The sequence below is a fragment of the Podarcis filfolensis genome (genome assembly GCF_964270895.1).
Source record: "Podarcis filfolensis genome assembly, chromosome: 2".
NCBI lineage: Eukaryota > Metazoa > Chordata > Lepidosauria > Squamata > Lacertidae > Podarcis > Podarcis filfolensis.
This window is the reverse complement of record NC_139605.1, coordinates 113,130,783-113,145,155: the sequence shown is the minus strand read 5'-3', so window position 1 is coordinate 113,145,155 and position 14,373 is coordinate 113,130,783. Positions and strand designations below refer to the sequence as shown.

At 48.3% G+C, this 14,373-nt stretch overlaps 1 protein-coding gene across 3 annotated transcripts in view; it reads left to right on the top strand.

Moving 5' to 3' along the window:
* Positions 1–14,373, top strand: part of ESPL1 (extra spindle pole bodies like 1, separase) — a 42,967-nt gene that overhangs the window by 27,821 nt on the left and 773 nt on the right. For all 3 annotated transcript variants that reach the window (XM_083599153.1, XM_083599155.1, XM_083599154.1), the window contains exons 19-30: positions 402–789; positions 2,686–2,856; positions 4,279–4,492; positions 5,135–5,322; positions 6,390–6,517; positions 6,596–6,718; positions 8,000–8,155; positions 9,232–9,405; positions 9,840–9,944; positions 10,744–10,859; positions 11,171–11,254; positions 13,618–13,776. In XM_083599153.1, the coding sequence (XP_083455279.1) occupies positions 402–789; positions 2,686–2,856; positions 4,279–4,492; positions 5,135–5,322; positions 6,390–6,517; positions 6,596–6,718; positions 8,000–8,155; positions 9,232–9,405; positions 9,840–9,944; positions 10,744–10,859; positions 11,171–11,254; positions 13,618–13,776 (2,006 nt within the window). The remainder of the gene's footprint in view (positions 1–401; positions 790–2,685; positions 2,857–4,278; positions 4,493–5,134; positions 5,323–6,389; positions 6,518–6,595; positions 6,719–7,999; positions 8,156–9,231; positions 9,406–9,839; positions 9,945–10,743; positions 10,860–11,170; positions 11,255–13,617; positions 13,777–14,373) is intronic.

Genomic DNA, 14,373 nt, shown 5'->3' with positions numbered 1-14,373 from the left:
AACCTTTGGTCCTCTGGATGCTGTTCGGCTTCAACTCCCACCAGTCTTGCCACCATCATCACAGGCAGAGATAATGGGGTCAGGACCCATACAGCCTTCCTACATTGTCCAATCAGATGCCTATGAAAAGCCTACAAGCAGGACAATGTCATAATAGCTCTGAGCAGTGGCTCTCTCCCATTGTTGCTTGTTCCCAAGTGACTAGTATTCAGTGCCATGCTGCCTCTGCACCTGGAGATAATAACATCACCATCCTGGCATGAACTTGTCCACCCCCCCCAAAAAAAAACCCCATATAATCTAGCAGCTATCACCAAATATTGTGGTAGTGACTGTAAGAGTTTTGGGGGAAGGGGAGGTGAAGAGAAAGCAAAACAAACTTGTCTCCCCTCCCCCCCCAGGTCTCTTTCTATGATGACAGTGATATGGAAGATCCTCCGGAAGCCATGCAGGCGTCCCAGTTGCCTGCTGCCAAAGAGCCAGTGCTTGCCACCCCCAAGACAGGGAGGAGGGTGGCCTCTAGCAGGAAGGCATCCCAGATGAGCTGTAGCGCTAACTCGTCAGCCGGCTGCTCCCAAATGGCAACGCCCCTGCCCAGGAGGCCACGGGGTAGGGGAGTTTCTCGGCGGGGAAAGCAGCAGGAGGAAACCAAAGAAGCTCCTTGTGAGGAGGAAACTCCCAGTTCTAAGGATGATGAAGAAAAGGAGGTTCTGAGGACCATTGAGGAAGGTCCTGAGGCCAGCTTTGAAGTCCTACGGGGTTCCGATGAAGAAGCGCCAGTAGTTGAAGGTGAGGTGTGACTGCTCAGAAAAAGAAAACAGTAGTGGAAGATGGAAGGCGAGAGACCTAGGAATGAGCTAGCTGACAGGCTTCTTAGGCAAAGTAGCAGGATGATAATAATAATAATAATAATAATAATAATAATAATAATAATAATAATAAATTATTATTATTATTATTATTATTATTATTATTATTATTATTATTATTATTTATACCCCGCCCATCTGGCTGGGTTTCCCCAGCCATTCTGGGCGGCTTCCAACAAAACACTAAAATACAATAACCTATTAAACATTAAAAGCTTCCCTAAACAGGGCTGCCTTCAGATGTCTTCTAAAAGTTTGGTAGTTATTTTTCTCTTTGGCATCTGGTGGGAGGGCGTTCCACAGGGCTGGCGCCACTACCGAGAATGTCCTCTGCCTGGTTCCCTGTAACTTGGCTTCTCACAGCGAGGGAACCGCCAGAAGGCCCTCGGCGCTGGACCTCAGTGTCCGGGCAGAACGATGGAGGTGGAGACGCTCCTTCAGGTATACCGGACCGAGGCCGTTTAGGGCTTTAAAGGTGAGCACCGACACTTTGAATTGTGCTCGGAAATGTACTGGGAGCCAGTGTAGGTCTTTCATGACCGGTGTTATATAGTCTCGGCGGCCACTCCCAGTCACCAGTCTAGCTGCCGCATTCTGGATTAGTTGTAGTTTCCGGGTCACCCTCAAAGGTAGCCCCACATAGAGTGCATTGCAGTAGTCCAAGCAAGAGATAACTAGAGCATGCACCACTCTGGTGAGACAGTCTGCGGGCAGGTAGGGTCTCGGCCTGCGTACCAGATGGAGCTGATAAACAGCTGCCCTGGACACAGAATTGACCTGCGCCTCCATGGACAGCTGTGAGTCCAGAATGACTCCCAGGCTGCGCACCTGGTCCTTCAGGGGCACAGTTACCCACTAAGAACAAGCCAGAGTAAATAAGAATATTCCATAGGTGTTGGAATACGTCTGATTTCTCTTTATCATCTTCCTTTCTGCCTCTCATCAAGCTTTGAAGCAGAACATCCTGTGGGGTAACTAGCCTCATATAGCTGACATTGCTTAAGTCTAATTAATGCATGAAGGGGTTAAGACCGTAGAGTAAACTGTCCTTCCAGGCTTAGCTTGTTGTGGGAGGGATTGCCCCCTACCAGTCTATCTGAGAAGCGCAACGTGTGAGGAGGTCAGTTGCTACAGCTCAGACCGCATGGCTCTTACAAGCCTTTCTTGAGCTCTTACACCAATAATTTAGGAACTTTCACCACTGTAACTAAGCCAAGTTTTATTGCCTGTGCAACATTTTCTGACTGCTGTATGGAAAAACACATGGATCTGAACTTCAGAGAGTTTCTAAGTAAATAATTTTAAACTTACCAAACATGTGGTCTTTATACTAGGGGGAGAGGGAAATTTAGGAACTCACAAGGGCATATTTTAAGATCTAAAAGCCTTTATTTCCATGCTTTACTTTGCTCCATATTTTATGATTTAAAATCTGCTGGGGTTATCTCACCTGCTCTTTTAAAATGAAGTTTCTGAATATCTCCTCTGCTAATCATGGGGCAAAGCAAAGGCCTGTTGAAAGACCTTAATCTACTGGCAATCAAATTCAGCAGGCGTAACCTGCATGCTTTCCAACCTGCCTTCTCAATGACAAGCGTTAGAAAGTTGTTTTTTAAATGCAATGTTGAGATTTCTTAGTAATTTATTTCAGGTGCAGCTGACATAAAGGTTTACTGTGGCACAAGCTCTTGCTTGGGAAGAGTCATTCTGTGCCCAACAGGGTGCCATGCGAAATTGCACCCAAGCCACATCCCTGATTATAGAGGCTGTTTTGCAGCTGGCATTGACACGTTGGCATTACTACTTCTCACTGCAGAACGCAGGAGGCGGCCTATCCGTCGGCTGAATGACACAGAAGAGGACCAAGAGGTTCTCCGGCGTGATGCCAGCGTTGACTTGCAAGAGGCTTTCCAGGCTACAGAGAAGAGAGCTTCAGAGGACCCTTTCAACTTGCACCCGCTTGCTGCTTCCCTGGATGCCCCTGCCAGTAAGAAACATGAGCCTCTCCGCTCTGCTCCTCAGCTCCCTTTTTTAAGCCACGATTCCCCCTTTGTGAGGCAGCCTAACGTCTCAGGGCAGGTTACAGCATTAAAACACAGTATTAAAAACAGCTTAGAGCAACTTGCAATCACAAAAATAAGGTGGGTTCTGAAAACATACACAAAAATACCTTAGATGTTCCTTACTCTGCTAGCTTTGAGGAAGGAAGGTACTGAATGTGTTTTTTCCCTCTCACAAAAAATTACTGAGCCTTTCAGGCTTCAGATGTTCCCAAGGTTTAAGCCTACCTTTGCAGTGCTGAGGACTAGAAACTTGGGTCTTTCGGCTAAACAGAAGCCAAAGTCTCTGACTCTTGAATTCATCACTCAATGACAAATGCCGTGGCCTCACTGGGGTTTTGTGTAGTTCAAACAGCTCTGGGTGATAGGCTGCTTCTTCCTCGTCTTTGGTTCACATTGTAAGCAGTGTCCTAGGGCCAGGGGCTTAAAGCATTTTGCATATGTCGCGGCAGTAATCTTTAAAATAGCTGTGCAAGGGCTGGTCAATATAATTTATTCCCATTCTGCAGATGTGGAGATTGAGGGGTGGGGCATGCTTCAAATGACCCAATCAACTCATGGTGACACCCTGTCCCTACTTTTCCCAAGTCTAAAAACCTGGCCTTCAAGATATAATCTAAAAGATGCTTACTAGGGAATAAGTTTATTGAGAGCCACTGTGGTCTCCTGGTTACAGGACCAGGACCAGGGTTGGAATTTCCACTTGGCCGTGAAGCTCACAGAATGACCTTGGGCAACAATGTCTTAGTCTGTGAGGATAAAATGTGGAGAGCAAAGAACCATATACACCAGCTGTGGGAAACTGGAACAGGCCAGAGACTGGATCCAAAACTGGCCTGCCCCCTGTGGACCATTTTTGACAGGTGTGGTAGGACCACCCACTTGTCAATCACCTGATGTCATATGAGCAATAAGATTGGAAGTGAACCTCTACTTGCTTTCCGAATGACAGCAGCAGAGGCTTAACTCTAATCTTAGTGCTGTGAGAAAAGAGCACAGAGATCGGAGATAAGAGAACCCCCTACCCTCCAACCTTAGCGTTTAGATCACAGATAACAGATCTCTGTGCCTAATGCCATAGGACATCAGGCAGATGTGATTTGCTCAAAGTGGCCTGGCGCAGGCTAAATCCAGGGACCTGACAGGTCTAATTAAGATTCCTTGCTACTGATATGAATGATGCTGAGCCAGGAGGAAGAGTGGAATACAAATTTAAATAAATTTTATAAATTTGCAACAGTTCTTAAAATTAGTTATTCTGGAATCATGCTGTTCAGTTCACAGAATAAACATAAATGTTCAATTTTTCATTTAATTCAGGTTTTTCTCTCTCTCCCGAACTATTGTAGACTCCTTGTCCATGGACTCTGTCTATGACTCCCTGCAAGCTGCCTTCTACGCAATTGGACATTACCCTCCGGGTGCCCTCTACAGCCATCTCTGCCGGCTCATGGCACTGTGCACTGGGAGCCGAGACCCCATTGCTACTGCCTACCTGGTTTCTGAGTCGGTCTCTGTAACTTTTCGTCATCAGATACTGACCGTCATTTACAAGAAGCTCCAGTAAGAGCTCATATTTTGGGGGGAAGGGGAAGTGGTGTATACTGTATGTAAGTGTGGAAAACATAGCCTTGTGTAGGTTTACTTGAAGTGTGTGAGAGAGTAAAAAATTATGCACTCTCAGTGGACCTGAGCAAGCCTCATGACTGCAGGGAGTTAAAGCCTCTTCCAGATGCTGTTTTTACAATGAATGAATGATGAGTCAGCTCTGATGCGGCAGAATTGTCTCTCCCTGAGGAGCTGATCTAAAGCAGGCAAAGTCAGAGCAAAGAATCATGCAGAGATGCAGTGTTAAAATTGTAAAATTGTCTTAAAGATTGGGGTCTGTATCAGTGTATCAGATCTATACAAGGGAGTGAATCTGAACGCATTTCCCCAGAACATCCATTTTCCAAATGCCTTTTCCAACCATTATAAGTTTTTCAAACGTATTTAAAATCCATGCTGGTAGAAAGCAAAATCTTCTTGGATGTCACCGTGAATCTTAACACAGGCTTTTGTTTATGCTCCTGCCAGAATGTTGGTGTGTGTGAAATGTCTATTAGCATCTGAAATGAAATTACTTCTTGCTTGCCTCATGCTTTCTCTTGCACATCTTTTGAAAGCTGATGTCTTAATGACCCCGGCCTCTTGTTTGATTCTTAGCAAAATGAAAAAGGTATCTGTGGCCAGCGCCTTAAAGCAGTTGGAAGCACTTAGCCTGCAAGAAGGAAAAACTGATTCTCCGTTCCAGCACCTCTCTGAGTTACAGAACCTCTTTGAATTCAGCTGCCCCAGCCCAACAAAGTTGGAGACGGAGAACTTCAGAGAACAGCTGCAACAAATCCCTTCTGGTATATGACATGACTTCAATGTGGGAGAGTGGGCAGTACTTGCTCCCCATTCAAAAGGATGGTGGTATCTGTGTTCCTATAGCAGAAAAGGTTGTGAGTCTTATTGCTGCAGCAGAACCCTTTAATGAGCGGGCAGTTTTTGCAATACCATGGTCTAGAACAGGGGTCAGCAACCTTTTTCAGCTGTGGGCCAGTCCACCACTCCTTTGTGCATTCCAGATAGGAATTGGAGCGTTGATGATTTAATTAAAAGAGCTGTAGTGCTGTACTTAAATTTTGCCTGGATTTCTTTAGTTCATGCTGTGTCATGCTCGGCATGTTGCATTAGGTAATGAGCGGGATTTGGGTGACGGGAACTATTTTCACTTACTTGGGAATGGAGCAGGGAGTGTAGAGTTGTCCAGAATTGTTTCCTTGGCCATCTCTGGATCCTGAACTGCCAACAGAGACCCCCTCATTTATACTTATTTCTCAAAACAAGGACTAGAAATGTGTTTCGTTTTAAAGGGTGTTGTGTAGGAAGAGGAGGTGCTGTGTCTTAAGAAACACAGGAGCTTCTGTGCTCGCAATTTGGGACTTGATGGCACAATTGTGCCTCCTGGTAAAGGTAAAGGGACCCCTGACCATTAGGTCCAGTCGTGACCGACTCTGGGGTTGCGCACTCATCTCGCTCTATAGGCCGAGGGAGCCAGCATTTGTCTGCAGACAGCTTCCGGGTCATGCGGCCAGCATGACTAAGCTGCTTCTGGTGAACCAGAGCAGCACACAGAAACGCCGTTTACCTTCCCGCTGGAGCGGTCCCTATTTATCTACTTGCACATGACGTGCTTTCGAACTGCTAGGTTGGCAGGAGCTGGGACCGAGCAACGGGAGCTCACCCCGTCACGGGGATTCGAACCGCCAACCTTCTGATCGGCAAGTCCTAGGCTCTGTGGTTTAACCCACAGCGCCACCCGCGTCCCTGTGCCTCCTGTTACGCTCCAGCAAATACTGAAAGTGCTGCTTTAACCACCCTATGTGCAGCTCTTCTCTTAAAAAATTGGGGGGCATTGCTGTCTCCACCACAGGGGTAACAGTGTGTATATTAACCCTGGTGAGCATCCAGCCAGAAACTATTGGGGACGTCCTCTTGCTGACACGGCTGGAGAAAGATGCCCCCCCAGTGACCATCCAGATACAGACCATGCACACCAAGGTAAGGAAGTAAAATTTGCATTGGCAGCTTCCTGGTTGGAGGGGCCAGCTTTTTCCATCATGCCCCTTTGTTTCTCAGGTATCTGTAAGTGCAGCCCTTGGTGAACTTGATGCCATCCTACAGAAACAGAAAGAGATCTCCAACCTCACGGACAGGAAGGACTGGTGGAATGGCAGGGTTGCCCTGGACAAGAGGATGAAGGTGAGGTCTCTGCAGCGGCGTAGCGTGGGTTGTCAGCACCCGGGGCAAGGCAAGTAATTTGCGCCCCCTAACCCGGGGCAAGGCAAGTAATTTGCGCCCCCTAACCCCTAACCTGCCGCCGCTGCCAGCTTCTTCTTGCTGCCTGGGCTGGGGTATTTACGGTAAGGTAGCCGCGGCGGCGGGTCCGTGTCAGGTGATCTGAGGCGAGTTGCCGCTGGCGCTGCCGCCCAAACGACGCCGCTTGCCCGGAGGAGGAGGGCAGAGAGGCGAGGAAAATGCAACATGGCCCAGCAGCTGCAGCAGCAGCAGCGGCGGCGGGGCTGTGAGGAGGGGCTGCCTGGCGCGCCCTCCGCGGCCCTGATGCGCGGGGACCGCGGCGAGCGCTGAGAGCCGCTGCCTGCCGGACGCCTTCAGCCCGGACGCGCGCACAGCTCATCGGTTCCGTGAGACATGGAGCTCTGCTACAGCCTGCGCCCGAGGCTCTCCGGCGACTCTGGAGGCGGCGAGCGCGCCCCCCCACAATGTTGCACCCGGTGCGGCCGGCCCCCCCTGCACCCCCCACGCTACGCCACTGGGTCTCTGTGGTTTTCAGCATTGCCCCAAATCTGCCAGAAGACTGAGCCCTTTGACTTCCAGCAGCAGAGAAGAAGTGGCTAAAGTCTAGCAAAGGATAAGAGGGGTTGTGCTACTAACACGCCTGGCACCTGTGACTGTAGGCAAAAGAATGGGACCGGGGGACAGGACAGGATGGGGGACCCACCACTTCTGCCACCACTATCAACTAAAAGTGGGGGGGCACAAGGCACAATTGGGATGGGGAAGCACCTTCTGTTCCCAAACCTCATTGCTCTCTTTGTTTCCCCAGCCACTCTGGGCGGCTCCCAACAGAATATTAAAAACACGATAAAAGATCAAACATTAAAAACTTCCCTAAATAGGGCTGCCTTCAGATGTCTTCTAAAAGTCAGATAGTTGTTTATTTCCTTGACATCTGATGGGAGGGCACCACCACTGAGAAGGCCCTCTGCCTGGTTCTCTGTAACCTCACTTATTGCAGTGAGAGAGCTGCCAGAAGGCCCTCGGAACTGGACCTCAGCTGAATGATGGGGCTGGAGACGCTCCTTCAGGTATACTGGCCCGAGGCCATTTAGGGCTTTAAAGGTCAGCACCAACACTTTGAACTGTGCTCGGAAACATACTGGGAGCCAATTCTCCTTGTCCTCCATTGGCTTGCAACTGAGTGACGGGTTCTGTGGGACTCACGGTTTCTTCACTCCACAGGATTTGACTGAGTCTCTGGAGACGCACGTCCTGAGCTGCTGGAAGGGCGCCCTGCTGCCAGCCTTTGAGGACCAAAACTTAGCAGAAGAAGCCTCCCGCCTTCAGGCACGTCTCAGGGAGTGCGGCTGTGAGGAAGTGGACCTGGCACTGCTCAAGGTGAGGAGCCCAGGAGTCTTTTAGCAGTCAGAAATAGCAACTGGTGAGCTCGATTGCACCCAAAGGTCCAGCTTGCAAGCCAGATGCTTCCCAGAAGCAAAGCATGGAGGTGATGACTTTGCCCCCAGCTTCTGGTGTGCAGAGGTACACTGTTATGGACCATGGAGGTTCTGCTTTGCTGTTGATATACTCATGCTCCTGCGTATTTCCAATCCCCTTGATTGTTTACAAAGCTAGTGGCTGTCTCTCTTCCTGTTGCAGTGAATTCTGTAAGTTACACATTGTGTGAAATGCTTTGGTTTTTTGTCGGTTTATATTTTAAAATGGGTCCTTCTGGTTCTGTTGCAAACATGGGGTGTGCTTCGCCCAACAAGTCATGATAGCGGAAGCCCGTGCAAGGACTTGCTTGTACAACTGGGCTTTCTCACCTCTCTTCCCCCACAAAATTAGCTCTGGGGTGTCAGAAGAACCCCCAGAACAGTGCATGGCTGGGAAGAGAAGGGGAATTGTTGTGTCTGGAAAGCAGAAATGCTTGCGCTGATGGCTATTAAATTACTTCCAATAGCTTTGCATGGTGACCTCTTTTTCTAATATTAAGAGAGAATTCTCCTATAACCAATCTGTCTCTCAGCATATACAGTATGTATGTATGTATTTTTTATTTTATTGATTTAACCCCACCCAAGTGGCTGGCTTATGCCATGCACCCCTCCCTGGAAACTAAACAAAAAAAATCAGGTGCATTTAATCTTTACTCATGTGGCACATTAGCCACTATATCTTTCCCCTACCATTTAAAATAACAATATTTCTTAATAAATAGCTATTTCTTAATTTTCGTGTTTACGATGCTGTTTTACAGCTTACATGTATATTTCAGCATACTGCTTTTGGAAATTTAAAACCCTCTTATTTGTAATCTCTCTTTTTAAATATTAAGTGACTTAAAAGTGCTTGAAAGCAAGCAAATGAGTTAAGAATTGCAGAAATGGTTGTGGTGACAGATAGCAGCACCTCACTGGGGTTGTGGGTGTCCAAAATGGCCTTGCATCTTAATTTTTGCTCTCCTCCCCCAGGCCATGCTGACTGGCTCGCATCTTTTGACTCCACAACATGTACAGTGCTTGGCACAGGGGCTCAACGCAGCTCAGCCCGAGAGAGCCCAGAACTGTCTGCAGGAGGCAGTGGACAAACTGGGATCCCATACTGGTCAGGCGTCGAGTGGCCACTTGGTCCTTGTGCTGGATAAAGTAAGTGAAGTCCGTTTCCCCATTAGTTACATGACAGGTGAGCAGATAGCCTTCAACCTTGCACAGTCCCTGCTCCTTGGGTACCTTTCCTGGGAGAATCAGAAACACAACACCTCTTATTATATGGGAATTGGAGTCTGTTGGGTGCGGTTGCACCTTCTGTGCTACCCAACATCACTCCCCAAATGCTCGTTCAACAGCAACATGTGAGGGTTCAGCTCATTGCTTTCCTTTTCCTGGTGGACCAGCTCAGAAGCAGCCTGCCAGATGTTGGAGGGCTGGTGATAAGACATCCTTGGCTTCCCTTAATGGGCTTGAATTATGTCCCCCAACCTCCGCCACACAGACTGAAGTTACTCCATTGAAGGAGCCCAGCAGTCCCCTCTAGTACGGAGGGGAGAGCAAGGCTTAATTTCTGATCGTTTCCCCCCCAGCACCTGCAAAAGCTTCCCTGGGAAAACATGCCATGCTTGAAAAACCATTCCGTGACCCGGTTACCATCTCTGCGGTTCCTGCTCAGCTATTCTCTTACAAAAAAGGTATAAAGAACCCCCCTGCCCTGAGAGAAAGCACAAAGGTGTGATCCAGACGTAGTTTTTATCCTACGCCTTTTTCAAGGTGGATTGAATAGCTATGGCAACGTTAGTTTTGTTAAGTAGCGCAGCTTTTGCATGCACGGTGCTCCATGTCTGCCTTCTTGGTGATTCGCGAAAAGGATATTTAGTAACGGCTAGGAAAGACCTTTATTTAAAAGACCTGTGAAACGGGGTAAGTAAGAGGTGACATTAGGCTGCTTTTTGCTTCCTACAAAGGGATCCTAGCTATCTGTCTCTGGGGCACTGTGCGTGGTTTTAATTTTCATAGGTCGCAAGCTTTGGAGGAAGTGAGGAGAGACGTGTGCTGGTGGATGAACTGAGCTTCGATCCTTGATCCCTTGGCCCCTTCCCCCAGATTCTGAATGAGACATTGTGCTGACTAGATTCAAGCAAGGCTGCGCGCTTGTGTTTTTTCCTAATAGATTTCAGTTCAGCACCTTTCGGAAGCTTAGTTCTGTGTTTTGTGTTAAGTCAGCTTGCAGATTTAATGGGGTGACTTCAAGTTGTTGCTAGTCATGGGAAGGAGCAGAGAGCCTGGTATTGCCCGCTAGAAGCCACTTCTTACACTTTCACTCTTCTTCTCAACCCCCCCCCCCCCCCTTCTGGCCCTGGAGATGACACACTCATTTGTACCAAGGCTACATCTAGCAAAAACCTTTGCAGGCTGAAATCTTTTCCCTGTACCAAAACCTCTGCCTTTATCCCATCTAATAAAGCTGTTTTTCTGATCTGCTTTTAACAGTATCAGGAAGACACTATCCTGAACCGCGGTGTCAACAGCAGCAACACCTTTTATGTATTGAATCCACACACAAACCTTCCTGGGACGGAGAGAATGTTCAGAGACTGGTTTCAGAGGTAATTAATTATCTGCATGTGTGCACAAGTCACGCAGAGGTCTTTTGGAAGCCAGATTTCCCTGCACAGGTTACCAGCAGGCTGATTTGGGGTCCACCGGAATTTACAAAGTCTGCTTGACCAAGGATGGGGAATCTGTAGCTATGCAGATTTTGTTGGGCTTCAACTCCCATCAGCTCAACATAGCATAATGGCTAGGTATTGTGAGAACTGTAGTCCAATCTGCTGCCCTGACCCTGGTGCTAGGCAAAGTGCCCTTCTTACTAACTGTCTAATGTTTCTTCCCCCCACCCCCGGCAATTGCTTGGTAGTGAGCCTGGATGGACAGGAGTGGTAGGAGAGAGTCCCAGTGCAGACCAAGTGCCGTCGGCTCTTGAAGAACGCGATCTCTATATGTGAGTACATACCATCATGTAGTTCTGCCTAACCCAGTAATGGAGAAGGCTGGTGCCTTGATTTAAGTGGGGGAAAGGAAAGCATGCTGCTTGGGGACAATTGACAAATTTAACTCATACGTACTGAGGTAGGACCAACGCATTTTGTGTCTGTATTGGCATGACGCCTGGGCGGTATTCTCCTCTGTTTTGCTCTTTGCTCTTCTTCTTGTGCAAGATCAAATAATCGCAGAGTTGGAAGGGAACCCAAGGGTAATCCAACCCCTCACACTGCAGGAATCTCAGTTAAAGCATTCATGACAGATGGCCAGGTCCTTCTAGGCAGGTTTGCCTAGTAGGGCCCTGAAAAACGTGAGCTAAGGCATCTCAAGAGAAGCAAAATAAAGGGGAAAGAGAATCTTGAATAAACCTATAGTGATAGAACCAAGTTATTTTTGAAGATATTTAACACTGTTGTGTGGTCCTTTCACTACTGAACATGAGCACATAATAACCCAGGAACGGTACGTGTGAAAACTAGACTTCACAAACCAGGGGCAGGTGAGTTCCTCTTCTTAATCATCCCCAGCTACTTAAAATAATAATATATAATAATTTATTATTTATACCCCGCCCATCTGGCTGGGTTTCCCCAGCCACTCTGGGCGGCTTCCAACAGAATATTAAAATACAATAACCTATTAAACATTAAAAGCTTCGCTAAATACCGTCAGGCAATTTAATGACCCTTTAATATGTCTCCCTTGGTTTAAAGGAGGCTCTGCTCTTGAAATCATTGCATGCTTATTTTCCTATGAACCTACATTAAATAGGCAGTGTGTTGAAATCAAAATAAGGCACAGCCCCTATCTTTCAGGCTTGCAATTTAAGACTCATTAAGGAAGTGGAGTGGGGAGGGGGATGAATAGAGGGAGGTCAGCCTGACATTGATAAAATGAAGAGATGTTCTTCCTCTCAACAGGAGCAAGGAACCTCTGGGCTCCAACTCCCACCAGCCCCAGCCAGCAAGAGCAGAGACTGACCTCCTAGTTGCCCCTGTTCCTCTGGCCAACTACAGGCCAGAATGCCCACCAAACCTCCTCCCTCTTTCAGCCACAGAGCAACAGTTGTATGCTGGAAGTGCAAAGCAATCTCCCTAGTGTTAAATAATAATAATTATTATTATTATTATTATTATTATTCCAAGAGAACACTAAAATACAATAACCTATTAAACATTAAAAGCTTCCCTAAACAGGGCTGCCTTCAGATGTCTTCTAAAAGTGTGGTAGTTGTTTTTCTCTTTGACATCTGGTGGGAGGGCGTTCCACAGGGCGGGTGCCACTACCAAGAAGGCCCTCTGCCTGGTTCCTGTAACTTGGCTTCTCGCAGCGAGGGAACCGCCAGAAGGCCCTCGGCGCTGGACCTCAGTGTCCGCGCATAACGATGGGGGTGAAGACACTCCTTCAGGTATACTGGACTGAGGCCGTTTAGGGCTTTAAAGGTGAGCACCGACACTTTGAATTGTGCTCGGAAATGTACTGGGAGCCAGTGTAGGTCTTTCATGACCGGTGTTATATAGTCTCGGCGGCCACTCCCAGTCACCAGTCTAGCTGCCACATTCTGGATTAGTTGTAGTTTCCGGGTCACCTTCAAAGGTAGCCCCACATAGAGCACATTGCAGTACTCCAAGCGAGAGATAACTAGAGCATGCACCACTCTGTCTCGCCAGAGTCTGCGGGCAGGTAGGGTCTCAGCCTGCGTACCAGATGGAGCTGATAAACTGCTGCCCTGGACACAGAATTGACCTGCGCCTCCATGGACAGCTGTGAGTCCAGAATGACTCCCAGGCTGCGCACCTGGTCCTTCAGGGGCACAGTTACCCCATACCGGGTCTGGTCCTGACCGGACAGATACTGGAATCAGCAAGGGATAACCACATGACCTGAAGGTGCTGCTGTGCAATGCCAGGTCAACGATTCCTAAGACCACTGCCATCCATGACTGGTGTTACTGGTGCATGTCATCTAGCTAGTGTCTGGAACCAGGTTCCTATGTTCCTTGCTTGTCCACCCACTCTTTCTGCAGTGGTCATCGTTAGAGAAGGTGGGGTGCAATCTCTCAGCAACCCTTGTTCCCCTAGAGATGCAGGATGTCTGTTCAAGTGGCTCATTAGTGCCAGACACAAAACCCTCTCCGGAATGTAAATGGGTTGGTGCATTACACAATCCCTTGTTTGCCTTCTCTGAGGCCGCATGGATTGCCACTTAAGCCTGCTTTTCTATGGCAGGCAGCGGAGGCTGTGGAAGAGGAGAGAGTTATGCTTCTGGTCCAAGTGGGCTTGTGTTTCATTTTACTTTATGGTGGTTCTTTCCTTCCTGTAGCTACGCTGGGCATGGTGCTGGGGCCCGTTTTGTGGACACCATCCTGAGAGTGGACTGCAGGGCCGTGGCTCTTCTTTTCGGCTGCAGCAGTGCTGTCCTAGCAGTGCAGGGCAACCTGGAGGGAACTGGTGCTGTCCTCCGGTTCCTGATGGCAGGCTGGTAAGTTACCGCATCCTTTGCTGGCCCTGCCTCTCTTTAACAAATGAGTCAGCAATCCTTGCATCTTGGGGGGGGGGGGACTCCACCCACCTGTCAAATTCTGCCCAGGAGGCACATCTTGATAAGGTTCCCTGCTTCTGGTCCTAGACCAGTGGTAGAAGAGGAACCTGAGGTCCTCCTGATGTTGCTGGACTGCAGCTGTTGACATTCCTGACAATAAGCCATTCTGGCTTGGGCTGATGGAAGCTGTAGCTGAGCAATATTTGAATGGCCACAGGTTCCCCAGCTCTGGCCCTAGACCACAGGTGGGGACCCGCAGTCTGTGAACCTCTGGTGGCCTACCATGCCTTTTATATCTTCCCCAGAACCTTGTGCTCCCCATCCCCAGAAGAAAATGTTTTTTTCTCAGCCTAACTGTTAGGGAGAGAGAAAGGAATAGACAAAAGAGAAAAATGGGTTGCTGACTGCTAGCTTTGACCCTGAAAGAAATTTTGCCTGGGGCAATGAAGCCCATGGCATAATTTCCCCTAGTCATTATCCAGTGCTTTCTGGGGAAGCTGGAAGTTTCATGCTTTGTTTGGACACCTATTATATACA